The sequence below is a fragment of the Balaenoptera musculus genome, chromosome 11 (assembly GCF_009873245.2).
Source record: "Balaenoptera musculus isolate JJ_BM4_2016_0621 chromosome 11, mBalMus1.pri.v3, whole genome shotgun sequence".
Taxonomy (NCBI): domain Eukaryota; kingdom Metazoa; phylum Chordata; class Mammalia; order Artiodactyla; family Balaenopteridae; genus Balaenoptera; species Balaenoptera musculus.
The window spans coordinates 20,277,221-20,299,613 of record NC_045795.1 but is presented as its reverse complement, the minus strand read 5'-3'; the positions used below and the strand labels follow the sequence as shown (position 1 = coordinate 20,299,613).

At 38.7% G+C, this 22,393-nt stretch overlaps 1 protein-coding gene across 10 annotated transcripts in view; it reads right to left on the bottom strand.

The window, feature by feature from the left end:
- CARMIL1 (capping protein regulator and myosin 1 linker 1) overlaps positions 1 to 22,393 on the bottom strand; it is a 316,540-nt gene that overhangs the window by 42,715 nt on the left and 251,432 nt on the right. For all 10 annotated transcript variants that reach the window (XM_036868161.1, XM_036868162.1, XM_036868160.1 and 7 more), the window contains 2 exons: positions 19,857 to 19,944; positions 15,859 to 16,008 (listed from right to left, as the gene is read on the bottom strand). In XM_036868161.1, coding sequence (XP_036724056.1) covers positions 15,859 to 16,008; positions 19,857 to 19,944 — 238 coding nt within the window. The remainder of the gene's footprint in view (positions 1 to 15,858; positions 16,009 to 19,856; positions 19,945 to 22,393) is intronic.

Sequence of the window (22,393 nt, the reverse complement as noted above, 5' to 3'; positions counted from 1 at the left end):
GTGATGTTGTATTACAACCAAAGAAGAATGGCTTTCAGAGCATATGTGTGTAATCTCTGTTGTCCTGACTTAATATTAACTATAACAAACCCTGTCTTTCATTAACATTTTCCAACATTTAAGGCTTCAGCATCAAATAACAGGATACAGATGGTCAACGGATTCAGTTACCTGGGGAGTGGAGGCCACACATTGCACAACTAGAAGCCCTTTCTGAGGTTTTGCTATGGCCGTGATAGAGGAAGTTCTGAAATCTTTTTCAGGGAAGGGCCATTTTGGCCATGCTGAACTGGGTATGGCATTGGAGATTTCAACTGGGTACAGTTGACCCTTGAACAATATAGCTTTGAACTTGTGCAGGTCCACTTAAGTGGGGATTATTTTTCAATAAATACATACTACAGTACTAGTCAATCCGAGGCTGGTTGAATCTGCAGAGGTGGAACAACAGACATAGAGAGCTGGCTGTACAGAGTTATAGCCCAATTTTCGGGGGAGGGGGTGTCAGCGCCCCTAACCACCGCGTTGTTCAAAGGTCCAGTGCACTCGTGCAAGGGCTGAAGTGGAATGAAGGCTGCTCCCAGGGAATCCTGGCTTGACTTACAGGTACCCACCCTACCGTTTAGCTCTGGTTAGTTGATCTCCTGCCTGGGAGAGCAAAATGACCACATACGTCAATTTTGATAATCAAAGTCAGATCAGTTAGGTCTAAAGCTTGCAGCACTAGTTCCCAAGGTTAAGGCTCCACCTTACCCAGCAAGCAAAACAGAGCACCATGGAGTCATAGATAGGGACTGATCTTGAACTTTGCTGTATCATAACTTCATTCCCTCCTTAGCAAGCCTTTATTTTCAGGAGATATTTGGCTAACCCTCAAATTCTCCTAGGCAAGAAGGAAAACTGTCCAACTGAAAGTCAGGGCCAGTGGCATGGCCTGAGTAAGCAGGACTGAACTGGGGATGATCATGTGTGTTCTCAGTATGCAGCTTCCAGAGGCAGACAGCCCTCTTTTCTCGGTTTTTTTTGCTGCTTGTTCCCATCAGTTCAGACACCTACAACTCGAGCCATCACTTGCCCCATTATTTCAAGAGGTGGGATTTGCCACCACAGGTTAGAATCCCTCCCAGTTCACTAAGAGGAAGAGTAAAACCCTGGAGGGACAGGGTTGGCCTGCAGTTAGAGACACCACCCACCAAACTCAGTGCAAACCCTCCGTGAAAAGGCTCTTCCCCAACCCAGCCTTCCCTGGACCTTTCTTCCAGTGACCTGGTCCAGCCTGAAGACCAGGGGTGCCGCAGAGAGGGTACAGGCTTGGGAACTGGACCATTTGGAGTTGAGCCCTCCGCTCTGGCTACCCCTAAACCAGCCGTGTGATATGGGGCAAGTGCATTAACGTCTCTGAGCGCTGAGCTCTCATCTGAAAAATAGGTTAAAATAGTTACCACATACGGCTGCCATGACAAAGCAGAGGGCACAGCGCATGTCTCACAGCGGGTACGTGGTTTTCTCCTTTTTTCCTATACAACTTGCTGAGAGCTTGGATCACTGAGGATATAACCTATAATATTCTCATTAATAGAACCTCATAGGTTTAAAGATAGCCTTTTCAGGCCAAGAATTATTTTCTAGAGTTCCCAGAGAAATCTGTTACTGACATTTATTGCTGGCATTAGCCGTACAGAATTCAAAGACGTAACTCCCGTACCCTCAAGGAGCAGAGAATCTAGCAGGAAAGTTGAGCTAAGCAAGGAACTGCAATGCAAAGCCAAGGCATTAAACAAAATGTACTGAGCAATTATTACGTGCCAGGTACTGGGCACTAGATACTGGGATTATGTGGTCCAAGCACAATCCCAGCCCCTGCCCTCTAGGAGCGTATGCTCCAGCGTGGGGAGATGGCAAAAAGTACCTACACGAGTAAACAAGATCATTTCAAATACTGATAAGTGCTGAGCAGATAAAACAGGATAATATGGTAGAGAGACTGGAGGGTTTCTTCGGCTCGGAGGGTCAAGGAAAACTTTTGAGAGATCTGAGTTAAGACCTGAGTGGCGGGGAAAAGGTAGCTGAGGGAAGATCTGGTGAAGCGTGTTCCAAGCTGAAGGAAGAAAAGGATGAGATGGGAGCCAGGGCAAGTTCTAGAGAAAAGCAATGAGGCCACAGTGGCTTGAGGGAAGTGAACAAAGGAGAGAGTAGAGCACATAGGGAGAGGGAGGCCAGATCACGGAGGACCTTGTGAACCCGTGGGGAAGAGACTCCATTTATTCTGGGTGCAACGGGAAGCCATCAAAGGAGCTGACACCTCACACACTGATCTGTTCTCTACTTTAGAAAGTTCCTGGGCTACTGAGAGGGGATTGATTGATTGCAGAGAGGCCAGAGTGGAAGCAGAAGTATAAGCTACAAGTCTATTTCAGGAGTACAGGCAAGGGTGGCTAGGGTGAGGGGCCGCAGTGGATACAGACAGTAAGGGAAAGGGTAAGACTGAGACTGACTGTGGAGTTAGGAATAAACGGGTAGAATAGAAGGTGGTGTCCCACACTGAGAAGACGAATGCTCCAGTAGGGGAAGGGGAAATCAATGATCCTGTTTTGGACACATTAAGTTTGAGATACCCAGTAGACATCTAATTGAGATGTCGAGTAGGCAGATGAATATACAAGTCTGTAGCTCAAGGTAAGCTGAGATAAATGTCATGAATGTAGGAAAAGAAAAGTGCTTATAGAGTTGAAGGGACAGCAGTCAGGTGAGGGAAGGTGTCTGGTGAGCGCATCTGTACCATGGCTGTGCGTGGATGACTTACCAATCCAGCCCTGGCTACTGAGCTCCGAGGCCGCCTCTACAATTCCCTACTGGACATCTCAAGCCAGGGTCTTGCAAACGCCTCACCTCAACATAACCAAAATGGGAATCACTAACGTCTGTTTCTGCCAAAATCTGCCCCTTCTCCCATATTCCTCACCTTCAGTGTTGCCTTCAAAATAAATAAACAATATAGAAACAACTAAACCCTTAGTGAGCTCTACAAGGCTCTTTGTGATATGGCCTTCACCCTCATCACCTATCCTCTCTCCTACCCTTTATTCCCGTTGTACCATAATCCCACAATAGTTCCTCAAATCGTGATGCTCTCTCCTCACGCCAAGCCTCTCTATAAGTGCTATTCTCTCTGCTAAATTTACTTACTCATTTTCCTCCCGGCCAACTTCTCCTTCAAATGCTAACTCTCATTGTACCAACAGTTACTAAGGGCCTATTATGTACCAAGCATGATGCTCACAACTTTCCTCCAGGAAGGCTTCCTTGACAACGGCCCTCCCCAGGCTGGGCTGGGCACCCCTGCTCTGTGCTTCCATAGCAACCTACACATCTCTATCAGAGCTCTTTCCCACCATATCTCATATTTCACTGTATTAATGGATAACAACCTCAGTCAAAAAGTGAACTGAGGCTCATGAAGAACAGCAAGTTGTTTTTTTGTTTTGTTATGTTTTTGTTTTGTTTTTTTAGTTTATACCCTTTTACTAACCTATATCTATTCCCCAACCTCCCAGCCCCTGCCCTGGCAACCACTTTTCTACTCAGTTTCTATGACTTTGACTGCTTTCTTTCTTTTCTTTTTTTTTTTGAATTTTATTTTTTTATACAGCAGGTTCTTATTAGTCATCCATTTTATACACATCAGTGTATACATGTCAATCCCAATCGCACAATTCATCACACCACCACCCCCACCCCTCCCGCCACTTTCCCCCCTTAGAGTCCACACATTTGTTCTCTACATCTGTGTCTCAATTTCTGTCCTGCAAACCGATTCATCTGTACCATTTTTCTAGGTTCCACATATATGTGTTAATATAAGATATTTGTTTTTCTCTTTCTGACTTACTTCACTCTGTATGACAGTCTCTAGATCCATCCATGTCTCTACAAATGACCCAATTTCATTCCTTTCTATGGCTGAGTAATATTCCATTGTATATATGTACCACATCTTCTTTATCCATTCGTCTGCCTATGGGCATTCAGGTTGCTTCCATGACCTGGCTATTGTAAATAGTGCTGCAATGAACATTGGGGTGCATGTGTCTTTTTGAATTATGGTTTTCTCTGGGTATATGCCCTGTAGGGGGATTGCTGGGTCATATGGTAATTCTATTTTTAGTTTCTTAAGGAACCTCCATACTGTTCTCCATACTGGCTGTATGAACTTACATTCCCACCAACAGTGCAAGAGGGTTCCCTTTTCTCCACACCCTCCCCAGCATTTGCTGTTTGCAGATTTTCTGATGATGCCCATTCTAGCTGGTGTGAGGTGATACCTCATTGTACTTGTGATTTGCATTTCTCTAATAATTAGTGCTGATGAGAAGCTTTTCATGTGCTTCTTGGCCATCTGTATGTCTTATTTGGAGAAATGTCTATTTAGGTCTTCTGCCCATTTTTGGATTAGGTTGTTTGTTTCTTTAATATTGAGCTGAATGAGCTGTTTATATATTTTGGAGATTAATCCTTTGTCCATTGATTCGTTTGCAAATATTTTCTCACATTCTGAGCATTGTGTTTTCATCTTGTTTATGGTTTCCTTTGCTGTGCAAAAGCTTTGAAGTTTCATTAGGTCCCATTTGTTTATTTTTGTTTTTATTTCCATTACTCTAGGAGGTGGATCAAAAAAGATCTTGCTGTGATTTATGTCAAAGAGTGTTCTTCCTATGTTTTCCTCTAAGAGTTTTATAGTGTCCGGTCTTACATTTAGGTCTCTAATCCATTTTGAGTTTATTTCTGTGTATGGTGTTAGGGAGTGTTCTAATTTCATTCTTTTACATGTAGCTATCCAGTTTTCCCAGCACCACTTATTGAAGAGACTGTCTTCTCTCCATTGTATATCCTTGCCTCCTTTGTCATAGATTAGTTGACCATAGGTGCATGGGTTTATCTCTGGGCTTTCTCTTATTCCATTGATCTGTGTTTCTGTTTTTGTGCCAGTCCCATATTGTCTTGATTACTATAGCTTTGTAGTATAGTCTGAAGTCAGGGAGTCTGATTCCTCCAGCTCTGTTTTTTTTCGTCAAGACTGCTTTGGCTATTCGGGGTCGTTTGTGTCTCCATACAAATTTTAAGATTTTTTGTTCCAGTTCCGTAAAAAATGCCATTGGTAATCAGATAGGGATTGCACTGAATCTGTAGATTGCTTTGGATAGTATAGTCATTTTCACAATACTGATTCTTCCAATCCAAGAACATGGTATATCTCTCCATCTGTTAGTATCATCTTTAATTTCTTTCATCAGTGTCTTATACATTTCTGCATACAGGTCTTTTGTCTCCCTAATTGGGTTTATTCCTAGGTATTTTATTCTTTTTGTTGCAATGGTAAATGGGAGTGTTTCCTTAATTTCTCTTTCAGATTTTTCATCATTAGTGTATAGGAATGCAAGAGATTTCTGTGCATTAATTTTGTATCCTGCAACTTTACCAAACTCACTGATTAGCTCTAGTAGTTTTGTGGTGGCATCTTTAGGATCCTCCATGTATAGTAGCATGTCATCTGCAAACAGTGACAGTTTTACTTCTTCTTTTTCCAATTTGTATTACTTTTATTTCTTTTTCTTCTCTGATTGCCGTGGCTAGGACTTCCAAAACTATGTTGAATAATAGTGGTGAGATTGGACACCCTTGTCTTGTTCCTGATCTTAGAGGAAATGCTTTCAGTTTTTCACCACTGAGAATGATGTTTGCTGTGGGTTTGTCGTATATGGCCTTTATTATGTTGAGGTAGGTTCCCTCATGCCCACTTTCTGGAGAGTTTTTATCATACATGGGTGTTGAATTTTGTCAAAAGCTTTTTCTGCATCTATTGAGAGGATCACATGGTTTTTCTTCTTCAATTTGTTAATATGGTGCATCACATTGATTGATTTGCGTATATTGAAGAATCCTTGCATCCCTGGGATAAATCCCACTTGATCATGGTGTATGATCCTTTTAATGTGTTGCTGGATTCTGTTTGCTAGTATTTTGTTGAGGATTTTTGCATCTATATTCATCAGTGGTATTGGTCTGTAATTTTCTTTTTTTGTAGTGTCTTTGTCTGGTTTTGGTATCAGGGTGATGGTGGCCTCATACAATGAGTTTGGGAGTTGTCCTTCCTCTGCAATTTTTTGGAAGATTTTGAGAAGGATGGGTGTTAGCTCTTCTCTAAATGTTTGATACAATTCACCTGTGAAGCCACCTGGTCCTGGACTTCTGTTTGTTGGCAGATTTTTAATCAGTTTCAATTTCATTACTTGCAATTGGTCTGTTCATATTTTCTATTTCTTCCTGGTTCAGTCTTGGGAGGTTATACCTTTCTAAGAATTTGTCCATTTCTTCCAGGTTGTCCATTTTATTGGCATAGAGCTGCTTGTAGTAGTCTCTTAGGATGCTTTGTATTTCTGTGGTTATCTGTTGTAACTTCTCCTTTTTCATTTCTAATTTTATTGATTTCAGTCCTCTCCCTCTTTTTCTTGATGAGTCTGGCTATAGTTTATCAATTTTGTTTATCTTCTCAAAGAACCAGCTTTTAGTTTTATTGACCTTTGCTATTGTTTTCTTTGTTTCTATTTCAGTTATTTCTGCTCTGATCTTTATGATTTCTTTCCTTCTGCTAACTTTGGGTTTTGTTTGTTCTCCTTTCTCTAGTTCCTTTAGGTGTAAGGTTAGATTGTTTATTTGAAATTTTTCTTGTTTCTTGAGGTAGGCTTGTATAGCTATAAACTTCCCTCTTAGAATTGCTTTTGCCGAATCCCATAGGTTTTGGATTGTCGTGTTTTCAGTGTCATTTGTCTCTAGGTATTTTTTGATTTCCTCTTTGATTTCTTCAGTGATCACTTGGTTATTCAGTAACGTATTGTTTAGCCTCCATGTGCTTGTGTTTTTTATGTTTTTCTCCCTGTAATTGATTTCTAATCTCATAGTGTTGTAGTCAGAAAAGACGCTTGATATGATTTCAATTTTCTTAAATTTACTGAGGCTTGATTTGTGACCCAAGATGTGATCTATCCTGGAGAATGTTCCGTGCGCACTTGAGAAGAAAGTGTAATATGCTGTTTTTGGATGGAATGTCCTATAAATATCAATTAAATCTATCTGGTCTATTGTGTCATTTAAAGCTTGTGTTTCCTTCTTAATTTTCTGTCTGGATGATCTGTCCATTGGTGTAAGTGAGGTGTTAAAGTCCCCCACTATTATTGTGTTACTGTCGATTTCCTCTTTTATAGCTGTTAGTATCTGCCTTATGTATTGAGGTCCTCCTATGTTGGGTGCATATATATTTATAATTGTTATATCTTCTTCTTGGATTGATCCCTTGATCATTATATAGTGTCCTTCCTTGTCTTTTGTAACATGCTTTATTTTAAAGTCTATTTTATCTGATATGAGTATTGCTACTCCAGCTTTCTTTTGATTTCCACTTGCATGGACTATCTTTTTCCATCCCCTCACTTTCAGTCTGTATGTGTCCCTAGGTCTGAAGTGGGTCTCTTGTAGACAGCATATATATGGGGCTTGTTTTTGTATCCATTCAGCAAGCCTGTGTCTTTTGGTTGGAGCATTTAATCCATTCACGTTTAAGGTAATTATTGATATGTATGTTCCTATTACCATTTTCTTAATTGTTTTGCGTTTGTTTTTGTAGGTCCTTTTCTTCTCTTGTGTTTCCTAATTAGAGAAGTTCCTTTAGTATTTGTTGTAGAGCTGGTTTGGTGGTGCTGAATTCTCTTAGCTTTGCTTGTTTGTAAAGCTTTTGATTTCTCCATCAAATCTGAGTGAGATCCTTTCTGGGTAGAGTAATCTTGGTTGTAGGTTCTTCTTTTCATTACTTTAAGTATATCATGCCACTCCCTTCTGGCTTGTAGAGTTTCTGCTGAGAAATCAGCTGTTAACCTTATGGGAGTTCCCTTGTATGTTATTTGTCATTTTTCCCTGGCTGCTTTCAATAATTTTTCTTTGTCTTTAATTTTTGCCAATTTGATTACTATGTGTCTCAGCATGTTTCTCCTTGGGTTTATCCTGTATGGGACCCTCTGTGCTTCCTGGACTTGGGTGGCTATTTCCTTTCCCATGTTAGGGAAGTTTTCCACTATAATCTCTTCAAATATTTTCTCGGGTCCTTTCTCTCTCTCTTCTCCTTCTGGGACCCCTATAATGCGAATGTTGTTGCGTTTAATGTTGTCCCAGAGGTCTCTTAGGCTGTCTTCATTTCTTTTCATTCTTTTTTCTTTATTCTGTTCTGCAGCAGTGAATTCCACCATTCTGTCTTCCAGGTCACTTATGCATTCTTCTACCTCAGTTATTCTGCTATTGATTCCTTCTAGTGTATTTTTCATCTCAATTATTGTATTGTTCATCTCTGTTTGTTTGTTCTTTAATTCTTCTAGGTCTTTGTTAAACATTTCTTGCATCTTCTCGATCTTTGCCTCCATTCTTTTTCTGAGGTCCTGGATCATCTTCACTATCAGTATTCTGAATTCTTTTTCTGGAAGGTTGCCTATCTCCCTTCATTTAGTTGTTTTTCTGGGGTTTTATCTTGTTCCTTCATCTGGTACATAGCCCTCTGCCTTTTCATCCTGTCTGTCTTTCTGTGAGCGTGGTTTTTGTTCCACAGGCTGCAGGATTGTAGTTCTTCTTGCTTCTGCTGTCTGCCCTCTGGTGGATGAGGCTATCTAAGAGGCTTATGCAAGTTCCCTGATGGGAGGGACTGGTTGTGGGTAGAGCTGGCTGTTGCTTTGGTGGGCAGAGTTCAGTAAAACTTTAATCCACTTGTCTGCTGATGGGTGGGGCTGGGTTCCCTCCCTGTTGGTTGTTTGGCCTGAGGCGACCCAACACTGGAACCTACCCGGGCTCTTTGGTGGGGCTAATGGCGGACTCTGGGAGGGCTCACGCCAAGGAGTACTTCCCAGAACTTCTGTTGCCAGTGTCCTTGTACTCATGGTGGCACACAGCCACCCCCCACCTCTGCAGGAAACCCTCCAACACTAGCAGGTAGGTCTGGTTCAGTCTCTATGGGGTCACTGCTCCTTCCCCTGGGTCCCGATGCACACACTACTTTGTGTGTGCCCTCCAAAAGTGGAGTCTCTTTTTCCCCCAGTCCTGTTGAATTCCTGCAATCAAATCCCGCTAGCCATCAAAGTCTGATTCTCTAGTAATTCCTCCTCCCACTGCCCGACCCCCAGGTTGGGAAGCCTGATGTGGGGCTCAGAACCTTCATTCCAGTGGGTGGACTTCTGTGGTATAACTGTTCTCCAGTTTGTGAGTCACCCACCCAGCAGTTATGGGATTTGATTTTATTGTGATTGTGCCCCTCCTACCATCTCACTGTGGCTTCTCCTTTGTCTTTGGATGTGGAGTATCTTTTTTGGTGAGTTCCAGTGTCTTCCTGTCGATGACTGTTCAGCAGTTAGTTGTGATTCCAGTGTTCCTTGTTTTGTTTTTAATGAGTAAATTAGGATAAAAATGGGAAAAAAATGAAGCCAGAATTAAGACTGACTACAACAAACTATACTTCTTTAGGCCTGGAACTGCACCCCCAGCCCTATTTTTTTGATGTGGACCATTTTTAAAAGTCTCTGTTGAATTTGTTACAGTATTGTTTCTGTTTTATGTTTTTGGTTTTTTGGCCACGAGGTATGTGGGATCTTAGCTCCCCGACCAGGGATCGAACCCACACCCCCTGCATTGGAAGGCGAAGTCCTAACCACTGGACTGCCAAGGAATTCCCAGGCCCAGAACCCTTTTAATAGGTCAAGTGCACATTCAGCTCTGAGCCTCTCAACTTACAGTACAAAAGGCAGGCATAAGTCATAGCACAATTCACTGTGTCTGAGACGGAGCAAACTAACGGCTCCAGGTCTCCACTCCTCTTGACAAAGAACTGCAATTTCTTCTGCATAGATTTGCAACAAAGGCATCTGGGGATGAAACTGAACAGTGCCCACAACAGTGGTACAGCCAGTAGAAAGAGCACATATGGTAACAATTTTTATAGGGATATTAAAGCAGCCCTTAATGAAAGTCAATGACATGATGCAAAAGCACAACACAGTAAAAGCAATGCTGTGAGGCCCAAAACAATAGGAAAAAAAGGGGGTGAGTCTATTTAGCAGAGACTCTCCAGGGCACCATACCCTCTGCTATCTCCGAATCTCTGCTCAAGGCCCTTCTGGACTTTGGTCCTGAAGGAATGAGACCTGGAATGTGCTTCTGGCACTTCCACAAAGGGCTGTCAAAAAAATTACTAGAAATTTTAACGAACATACATTTTAGCTGAATTATACAGATGGTATCATAGTTCTGAAATTTAGAATTTGGAAATTAAGGTTTTCATATGTTGCTTTCTAGTGGTTAATAAGTTAAGCCTCCGTTTTTCCAGAGTGATATCAATATGAAAATGACAGTACAGAATAAATAAAACTGTAAGAGGAAACAAACAGGACTTGAACGACCTTCTGTGCACAATTAATATCAGTGTGACTAATTTTAAATGAGATATCCACTTAATAGTCTGCGCTTGGCAACACTGTTAATAGATTAGTTCAATTAATACCTGTTGGTATGTGAAAATGAGGTGATTTGTTTAAAAATAAAATATCATTTTGACCAAGACAAATGGATCTTCACTGAATTTTAATCTATGTTAAAAAGCTTAAAAATTATATATGGAAATTTGAGGTTGAATTTGTTAAGGGAAAATAATTGCTATTTGGTCATTGGAGCAAGGATTCACAAGATATATTCTGTAACAATTCAAGCCTTTTAAAATTGTTTTCCTAGGAAAGAGCAGTAAGCAGATGACCTGTTCCTCTGCATGAATACATTTTGATTTAAAACTGGTATGACACTCATTAAAATAATTGAAAGAATTACACACAATTAGTGAGCTAGTTCTGCCTAAGGAGCAGATACTGACTCTTCACCACTTGGCACATTATTTGAAACCCCAAACGTATGCGATTTTTTAAAGGTAGTAGACTATATATAGTGACAAATTAAATATGTAGACATTACCAGTCAGTAGAAGGAGAACTGTATCCTTTAATACCCCAAGGGCCAATGACAAACCAAAGTTGAAAGATATGGTGGGAAATACTGATTTCCTAAGAGCACCTGATTGCAGAAAAAGAACAGATGGTCTACAGACAATAAAGACTCTAAGTGAATACACGTTTCAGCTTGACATATAAGGCATGTATGTTGAAATGACAAGAAGCACATTGGAAAGCTAATTAATCACTGTCAGCAACAAAATAACACATGGAGAGGCACCGAATGTTCCAGGTAAGCCCAAAGTAGACAGATTCATTTCTAACAATTGGATAACAATTAAGTGGATCAGATCCTTGATGCAGTTGTTTCCAATAATGTTTAAAAACTATGGGCTTACATTAAGGTTAAGTGGCACACATTTTTCACTTGTGTTCTGTTCACCTATTAATTTAGTATAGACATAGTAAGCAGATATTTTGCATAAAACAATGCAGTCTATTTAAATCTAACTTGGAATTTAATTCTGATTGCAAGAAATGTACCAGATATGAAATCAGTATACAGATTATAGCAGACCGGTTAAACATGCAGTGGTCTACAGACCACTGGGTGCCTGCTTTTGGGTGACCTTAGATCATCTCGGCCAAGTTACTTAATGTTTCCATGCCTCAGTTTCCTCATCTGTTAAATAGAAGGTATTAACACCTATCCTTCATAGGTTGTCATGAGAATTAAACTGGTTGCTATTTAATAAAAAGCTTAGACTAGTGCCTAGCATGTCATAGGTGCTATGTAAGTGTTAAATAAATGAATAAGAAGACTTTTCAAGCCATCTGATTCCCAGCCCTGGAGTTAAAGGGTTATCAGAATCTCTGGCGCTACGACAGTGGATACAGGTTGAAAAACCCTGCAGGTTATTCTAACAGTTCTTGTTCTACGCTGCCCTCCTCCCCACCAAGTAAACTAAATTACCTCTTAGTTTCTTTCTAGTTAAAAGGAAAAAAAAAAAAATTACTTGATTGGAGACAGAGTTTTTAAAAATGATTCCCCTTTCTGTCATTTTGTTTAAAGAAATCAGCCTTTTTCTTCAACTTTATGAAATTAAGGTTGATGAGAAGCTCTCAGTCATCCTCCCAGCAGATAACAGGCCCCATCAAATCATTCAATCATCCCTATTTCAGCCCTCAAAGTGCAAGTTTAATAGGTGTTGACTAAGTGAAGAATTTCCTTCTAAGAAATCAATCATTGTTTCCATCTCCACAAAGGCAATCCTTAAGTTCAAACTAATATGTATTTCAACAACTAATCTACGGCTCTGAACCTTCCCTAGTGCTATCATAGCTATCGGTTCTTTAAAGAGACTTAAGCACTGAAATGGAATTGACTTTTGGACCACAGAGAAATGGAGGAAAACATAAAGATATCCAGGAACAGGGGAAAAAAGAGATGCCCAGAATCTCCACTAAGTCTGTTAAAGAAATGTTCAAAAATGGATTTAGTAGATACCATGAACATCACAAATAGAAAATGCCAGGATCTGTTAACAATCTTGAATCTATAAGTAGAAGGTTGGTGATGAGTCAGAGTTACTTTGGAATGTCCTAGGGAAACTATTTCAGGGCTTCGGGCTACAAACAAACATTTTAGGGAATAAAGTTATAGCATCTCCCAGAGCAGTCACATTCAAGAGTGCTCTGGCTCCATGTGGCACAATTTCTACCTGCCAGGGATGCATAATTACATGTAGGAAAGGTTGTATGCATGTACTTAAATGCTTCTAGAATTTTCTATGCAACAGTTTATCTTGTGTCCTTACTTCCTGGACCACTTAAGATCTAAACGCTGCCAAAGAATACATATAGGCTCATTTAGAAAATCATCACCAATTAAATGTCTCTCCCTTTGAAATATGTACTTCAAAAAATTTTTTAAATCGCACCACATAAGGATAACAACTTGAAATATGTGGTAAGACGTCAATGAGAAATAAAAATGATTTGCTACTTTGATTATGGAAGGTGGCAGTGAAAGTAACTTAAAAAGGCAAATCTAATGCTCTTTCCAATTAGTTGTGAGTTTGTACCACTGGCTTAGGGTAAGAAGTCCAGAGTTTAGAAAGCTGATTTTCTTTCAAAGTGGGACCTTTGCACCTGGGGTAACTGCCCATGTAAATGGGGCTATCTTTGGGTGACTTAGAATCAATAGTTAGGCTGAGAGTATAGAGGAAATTATTATAGCACAAAATCCACTGACTTGCACTTTCTACACAAAAATGTTCTTTTTCATTAAACTAACATCAAACTTGGCTCTGGTTTTCTGCTACTTAACGATTCATTAGCCTCGTTAAAACAATGATCAAAGACAAAATTTTTAGAACTGAAAAAAATGCTATTTTTAATGGCTTAAAAATTCTGCCCAAGTATTTGTTTTCTTTATAGAGAGCTCCGTCTTGTCTCAACAAGACACTCGACACCAGAGGCCCTGCTTCTGGTCCTAGGATTCAGTAGGTGCTCACGTCAGGAATGGCCCTAACTGCTTGCCTCCCAGCTGTCTGAACCAGAAAAAGACCACCCTTCTAACCTGGGTCATCCTTTGAGTGAAGTTCAGAGAGATCTTCATCTAGTTCTGCCTCTTTCTGCATCATGGCAACAAGACAGTTTTTACAAAATGGAAGCCACACAGTGCTGGATGTGCCTGCAGCATGGTTTGCCCTTTAGTCCTCATAGTGGTCCTGTATCTGCATTTCTTTTTTAAAGTACAAACTTCCAGTTATAATAAGTCCTGGCGATGTAAAGTACAGCATGGTGACTGTAGTTAACAATACTGTACTGCATATTTGAAGTTGCTAAGAGAGTAGAGCATAAAAGTTCTCATCACAAGGAAAAAAATCATACCTATGTGTGGTGATGATGTTAATTAAACTTGTTACAATCACTCTGCAATATATACATATATTGAATCATTATGTTGTACACCTAAAACTAATACAATGTTATGTCAATTGTATCTCAATAAAAACTAAATTTTAAAAAAGGGTTCTTTTCCTCTATCCTCACCCCACCCACTTTATTTAAGGAGAACAACTTTTTTTTCTTTCACATAACAAAAGCAAATTAGTCAATCAAACAAAAACAAACCAAGCTTATACGATTTAAAACCATCCTTACATAAGCTAAGCCAATCTTTTTTAACCAATACTCCATCACCCAAAACCACATGACTTATGAACTCAAAAACTCATGTTTCCTATACCCCTTTCCAACTCACACACAACCAGATAATTCTGGCAGAAAACATCATATGTAGAGTTAATTTTAAATTTTTAATTCAAATCTATTTCCTATTACTGCTTTTTTTTTTTAGGGTTAGCCTAAGAGGTTTCCAGAATAATTACCCTATGATAACTTAGTGTCTATTGCCTCAAAGTGTAAACAAAATTTAAAATATTTATTAAACATACATTTTATAACATACTGGACAAGCAAGTTTTAAAAAACTTGATATTCCCTCTACATAGACCAAATATATTTACAGATTTATACAGTTATATATTAACAGAAAATTATTTATCTTTAGTTATACTAGAATGTTACTAGTTGAAATATATACTAACATACTAATGTTGAAATCTAAGATACATTTTAGTCTTTCTTTGCTAGTCTCCTTGTATATGATAAGGTTTTATCTGGAGGGCATTTAACTATTTTATTCACAGATTTTAAAAGATGATAGTAATGGTTTATAAATAAGGAACTACTTAAAGCATATTCTCTTCTGGGCTAGAAAAATAGTATCAGTCTCATCAGATCTTTGGTTTTAAAAGTTAAAAACAAGTACCATTTCTTTACAATGGCTGCATTGAAAAATTACTAAAATCAGAAGCTGATATAGAAATATTTGGGCACATAAGTAGACCAAACCTAGTCTCACCAGCACCCTCTCAGATTATAAGAAATTACTAAAAATGAATGTTTTAGTAAAACATAAAAATACTAAATACAGAGGATGAAAACATATTTAATAGAGGTATATACAACTATATTAATGGTAAAATGAGAAATAACTATACTAATACCACAAATTTTAGAATAATAAAATAAAAACTGACATCAAATTGTCCCCAGAAAAATGAAGTATCAACAACCTGAATACTCTAGTTTTATGGTCAGATGGATGCACCACGTGGATGTACCATATTCCATCTTCTAAAGCACATCAAGTCAAGTCAATGAAAGAATATGAACTAAACAGGAAATGCAAATCTTAGGGTGTACCCCAAAATTGTGTAAAGAAAAAACAGGAAGAAGCAAGAGATTAAAAAAAAAAACCCTATAGGACCAACAAAGAGATAATCACCCTACGTATTTTTTTGGGGAAAAAGTCCTTCCCCACGTTTTTCTGAAGGCTTATTTATTTAAAGATATTTTCCTGTCACAAATGACCTTTAAAAGGTAAATAAATAATTTCTCCTAGTTAATTTAGGAATTCCCACCCCCCCACTATGGCTTTAGGGACAGATCCAAGTTTTATGTTCACTGCGATTTTCACAGTTTTTCGTTTTTTTGGGGGTGAGTGGGGTGGGTGGAGGTACTCGTTAAGAAAAGTTTTACAAAATTACAGATAAAAAGTGAGTTATAGGGCCTTCGTGGGAACCAGAAGGTTAAGTTTATCAGCGTCATTAACAGACTATATTCAGCAACAAGTTTCTGAAAGAACTGTCTCTGCAGGGAAGTTTTGTTTGGTCTGGTTTGTAAAGGTGAGATTTTTTTTTTTAAAAAAACAATAGCAAATCCAGTGAATGGGATAATGCTGTCACCAAAAGATGTGTCTTACCATACAAGTATCCAGATCTTCCAAACGTTCTATCTCTGTGAGCTCCTCCACCATGACGATGGAGCGTTTAACGGGCTTCTCCTCAGGCAGCTCGATCTCCAAGGAATCTTGCTGAGGAAGGGCCTTGCCACGTCTGCTGAAATGGTCGGCCTAGAGAGTCAAGACACATCCAAGGAGAAATGAAAGCCCAGAGGCAAGGGAACAGCAGGTCAGCTGAATTCCAGAAGATACCTTCCACAAGGTGGCGAGTGAAGGACACTGTCTGCACTTGGTTAATGGCAACTCTTAATACATTCACACTGGAGTACGTTACCTCTTTTATCATCTTTCTTTGGAAGGTGGAGTATTTTAAACAAGAAATTACAAAATCTCCCTTTAAACATCTTTTGAGACGTTAGTTGAAAAATAGGTAATTCATAAATCTTTGCCATGTTCGTGTAAATATGCACAAAGTAGGCATGTATTTTTGTTTTCCAAACGATGCATTATGAACATTTTCAGGAAGTTGATGTCATTTTTTTCAGCTTTCAGTCTTCAATACAATCACCTAAATGTCCGTCGACAGATGAACGGATACAGAAGATGTGGCACATATATACAATGGAATATTACTCAGCCATAAAAAGGAACGAAATTGAGTTATTTGTAGTGAGGTGAATGGACCTAGAGTCTGTCATACAGAGTGAAGTAAGTCAGAAAGAGAAAAACAAATACCGCATGCTAACACATATATATGGAATCTAAAAAAAAAAAAAAGAAATGGTACTGATGAACCTAGTTGCACGGCAGGAATAAAGATGTAGACATAGGGAATAGATCTGAGGACACGGTGGGGAAGCTGGGATGAAGTGAGAGAGTGGCATGGACATATATACACTACCAAATGTAAAATAGATAGCTAGTGGAAGCAGCCGCATAGCACAGGGAGATCAGCTCGGTGCTTTGTGACCACCTAGAGGGGTGGGATAGGAGGGAGGGAGGGAGGCTCAAGAGGGAGGAGATATGGGGACATATGTATGCATATGGCTGATTCACTTTGGTGTACAACAGAAACTAACACAGTACTGTGAAGCAATTATACTCCAATAAAGATCTATTAAAAAAGAAAAAAAAAACACTAGGAAGGAAAGAAGTCAAAGGGGAAGGACAGATTGAAGTCGCTGGATTAGACCCACAACCATAGCAACTCGGGGCTGGTCTGGATGCTGATTCCAACATTTTAACTGTAAGAAGACATCTCTGAGTCAATTGGGGAAATCTGAATAGAAAGTGGATTCTCACTGGTAATAAGGAATCTTTGTTGATTTTGTTAGGTGTGACTGTTTCGGCAATCATGTAAAAATCATGCTGCCAGTTAGAGACGCCTTCTGAAGTATTTACAGCAAAATGGCATGGTATACGAGAGATGCTTTAAAATAGGCCAGAAAAAATTGTGTGTGTGTGTGTGTGTGTGTGTGTGGTGTGAGAGAGAGAAGGCGGGGGGGGGAGAGAGAGAGGTAGAAAAAGCAAAGAAAGATCAGCAAAATATTGGGATAATTGTTAAAACTGAATAGTGGGCAAAGGAGGGCTCACTGTCATACTTTCTCTGTTCTTGTCTGTGTTTGAAATTTTCAACAATAAAAATGTTTTCTCCCCCTTGGGAAAAAAAAAAGTAAGTGAAGCATGATGTCATTGCCACCAACATTACTGGTGGAAATATAAGGGAAATTTAAACCAGAAAAATAACTGACACAGGGTAAATGAGGAGACCACTTAGTACAAAAGAAAATAAGTATTCTTTTTTGTTAATTTTATTTCGTATTTCCTCTGAAAGAATTTCTTTCTATATCTAGTGCTCAAAAGTATCTAACGAGGGGAAATAAAATGATTCCAACCTTCATTATTTTTAAAGGACTAAAAGGAAGGAAATTGCTAATAAAAAGTTTAATTATTGCTAGCTTTCATTGTTTTCATGTAATAATTATTATATTTTACATAACTTATTAATTACCAGTGTTGTACTTTAGATAAACCTAAAAAAAGTAAATGGTAAGAGATGAAATAAACTGGGCTGAAATTAATAAGCTCTAGTGCTGAGCTGATTCATCACCAGGAACTTTGAAACGTTGAGAACCAGTTGACAATTCTATGGAACCTTCGGGAATATTTCTAAACTTAAGTCGGAGAAAATATTAATGCTACTGGAATGTCTTTGAAAGCAGTATTTCACTTTGAAGGTACAATTTCTTTCACACAGCAGTTAAGCTCTCAACTTACAATCCAAATCAGCAGTAAGAAATTCAAAACGAAAGTGCATTCACACAATTCTTTTTCGATTGTAAAAAGAAAATGTCAGTACTTAGAGTTACCATATTCTTCAAAGAAGGACAAATGCAAAACAAGGGAAAATATTCAGTGTCAGTGTAGTTCTCACATGCAGCCATATTGATACAACATCTAGTATCTGTGTCATCAAGTAGGCATCTTGAGACAGTCCCTGGAGCTGTAGGTTATCAATAAACTTTCTATAAAGGATGCTTTATTGATTTTGTTTTTGCTTTTTTTAAAAAAAAGTTTGAATTGTGATCTCTTGACAAGGTTGTAGCTCTTTATTGTGCAACGAACTGCAAACCAGTGCTTCTTAAAATCTCTGTGGTGAGGAACCAGTTTTTTGTATTTCCAATTTGCCACAAACCAGTATATTGATAAAATACAATACAAATTTTTAAAAAAATTTAAATAACATGTGTTTGGACATTATTGCCATGTCAAATTGCTCTAGAAGTCTCTCCACGCTTCCTCTTAGTTTCTGAACTTGCCTTGTCATGGACAAGTGGGCCAGCTCCAGTCCATAGGCAATACTGGGAGTAGCTAGAGACATCCAGCTTATCTTTTAGATTTTAGAGAAGAGTCAGATATTTTTCTCAAATGAATTTTTCAAAATACTCATTTTGTCTGCCTCGCAGAAGAAGCTGTTGCTGCTCCTGTGACTTTGGTGTTCTCTACCGTCACCCAACAACTCAATGCCATTAAACTGTAGGGTATCTACAGCCTACATAGTTAACCTGCAATTCTTCTCTGGAGAAAACACTGTCATAACTTGTTTGGGAGATTTCTACCGCATCATATCACAAATATTTTCGAGACACAAGATATAGCCACTTATAAAACCTTCATCTGCACCTCAGAGGACCTCGTGAAGTTTCTGATATATTTTTCATATGCACTGATATTGGAAATATTTCTACCTAGTTTCTACCTTGATGTAGAAGCAGTCTCTAGATGAAGAAAATTTTAGTTTTTCACCTTGGTGATATCCAAAAGGCCTGGTTAGACACTCGGCAGCTATCAATTGCTGGAATATGTCCATTTTACTCTTGCACTCTCTTTGGACTCCAAACATTTCATTTCCGTCATGTTTTTAAGAATACTCTGTTATCAGATAATCATATCAGAGAACAACAAAACGAGCACAGATACATTAAATACAGGTGAGCCTTGGACTACATGGGTTTGAGCTGTGCAGGCCCACTTACACGAGAATTTTTTTTAGTAGTAAATACTACAGTACTACACGATCCGGGTTGGCTGAATCCTCGGATGTGGAGAGCCAACTATAAGTTATATGTGGATTTTCAACTGCAGGGAGGGTCCTGCTCCAAGCCCCCGGTGTTGTTCAAGGGTCAACTATAATCTTAAAAAAAATTCTCAATTTTAGACCTTAGTCCCAACATCATCTCCTATCAAAATTTTTGACCTGTACGCATTATAAATGAACAACAATTCTGAGTACTGTCGCTTCTGCTTTGCCCTGCCATTCTCTCTGGAGAAATTCTAACATGCTCTAGAACAGCTGGAAGCAATGAAGAAGGAGGAGGAAAACTAGGATTTTAGCCCATAAAGCTGCAAAGGAATAAAATGTAGAAAAGCAACCACATCCCCACGCCGGAGGCTGCCCTGCATTACCGCAGACCAGACCAGGGGTTAGGATAAGGGTTCAAGATGTCCACAGCACTTACCAGTTTGTGATGGCAGTGTGAAAGTGCATCCAGAATTTCATCCACGATTCGATCAGATAGGAAGGAGGCCACGGTCAACTTCACTTCACTGTGTGAAAATCAGAAGCACAGAGTGGCATTTTAATTTGTGCAAGAGGGAAAAAAAATCACCCACCCTTGATACTATGTTGATAAGGTCAACTGTGATTTAGTTTCTGTCTTTGAAAATGGCATATAAGAATGTGCAAACAGGGCTAAGGATTTCCAAAAATAAGCCTTAAACACTGCCATAAACACACAGGTAATAGACTTTCTTCACCAATTCCAACCTGCCTCTGCAATTTCAAAACTCAAGATTTAGCGGTAGAAATGAAAAACATCTGGATAAAGACAAACTTAATGGGAACCATATGTACCATGTGGGAGGAACAATTCATCCATTGACATAAATGAAAACAAACTTGGGCTGGAGTAAATTAAGAAAATCTAGTCTGGTTGTGACATCTTGGTTATTTCTTTCATATGCATATCCACCGCCTTTTACAAAACTCTTTACCAGTCAAATGGTACCATATTGAACTGCTTCTGCTTTGAGTTGCCATCAAGTCAAATTCACTGTTCTCTTGCCTTTTATGAACAGAAGTTATCAAAATGTTAGTTTTAGTGCCTCTTACCTAACCTTACAAAGATGCCCAGACAACAAGAAGTAGCTTGTAGTTTTTACTAATAAATGACTCAGCCACTAAGGTTTCCATCAGAGGGCTGGTATTTTAGTTAGCATTTTAGCTATTTGGCATTCCCAAGAATTCAACTTCCATGTGTGTCTTCAGTCTAAATAACCCTACCTAAATGCACACATGCACAAATGTGCATAAATGCACAATACATCGAAAGGTAAACGTGCTGGAGAGATACATACCCACGTTCCAACATCGTCACATAATTTCAGCCTACTTCTGAAGTCAATAATTTAAAAAATTTTCGAGCAGGGAAAGAAGGTATCAAAATAAGATGATTTATTCCTAAAACTAAAGTTGAAAGTATATTTGTGTAATAGGGAAAAATCTTTCTAACTGAAAGGCAATAATTTGCATTGCAATGTTTCTGCTCAGAAGATTTCTGATGGCAGTGCAGAGGGGAAGCACCAACTCTTTGATGACTACACTAAAAATTTTCCTGGGCTACATAAAAAGGAATGTTTCTTTAATTCCTGTCTCTGAAACAAGGTGTCACTAGCTATTTGGTTTATCTAATACTATATTATTCCCCAGAGGTGTCCACTGATAAGATTCACCTGGGTTGCTTATGAAAAATACAGATAACTAGGTCCCACCCCAAACATCCAGAGAGGCCTGGGAATGTAATGTTAACAAGTACTTCCCCTGATGCTTTCAGACATGTTTGGAAATTTTGCTTCCTTCTAAGACTACAGAGTCAGTAGTTTGTTTCTCTTCCCCACCCCGCCCCCCTCTGAGGTCGGAAGGGAAAGTTTATTGCAAGTTATAACATCAAAAAAAGGTTCTTAAAAAGAAAACAATAGATACATGTATAGGTATAACTGAATCATTTTGCTGTGCACCTGAAACTAACATAACATTGTTAATCAACTATGCTCCAATATAAAATAAAATTTTTTTAAAAAAGCAATTATTTTTTAATGTTTCAGGACCATTCTATCATTTTGCTACCGGACGCTCTACTTCCTTCCTGACTGAACTTCCAGTTTGCAAAACTTTTAAAGGAAAAGATTCAATTTAGCTTGCATGTGCCTATTTTCATTCTATCAGTGCTCAGTATAATGCATTATAAGAAGCCAAGTAAGGAGTTAGTGGACATATAACTGATTTATTTAAGTGAGGAGTTTTATACTGCTATTCAACTTTTAGAATTTGCCCATTTTCAAGGGAAATGAACATATTTGACAGAATCTGGTACTCCAGGAAAGGCAGAATATGATCTACTGGTGGTTCAATCCACTATTATGAAAAATGGTGGTCAATACATTTTTTTTCTCCTTAATACTTAAGGGACTTCAATAGAAATTCTGAAACTACAGGTTACAGAAATATGTAAGCATACCTGGGCTAGAGTTCATAAAATCACAATCTGTGGGGTCCTAAAAACCCTCTGAAAGTCTTTTCTTAATTTCTCAAGTCCTTCCAGTTGCCTTGCAATTCAGTTGAATAGGCATTAGGATCTTTGTTTAAAAGACACACACACACACACACACACACACACACACACACTACAGCTGTATCTTAGACCTGAAACTGTCTAGTTACTACAGAATTCCTAAACCCTCAAAGTTCTATAGTCTAGCTTTAAGGTTATCAGCCTTTGATATCTACATTGTGATGACATAATTTTTTTTGCATATTTTGTTTTTAACTCTTATTTTTCTTGCAGGCTGTCATCAAGCTACATCATGATGTGTCAGTACCTCTCTCAACTCTCCAGATAGGAGCTGTTATTTTTGCTACTCCTAATTATTCTTATCAAGATTTGGACATGGTTAAAATGGGAAATTTTAAACGCTTCTGAATTTGGTTTTTAGTCAC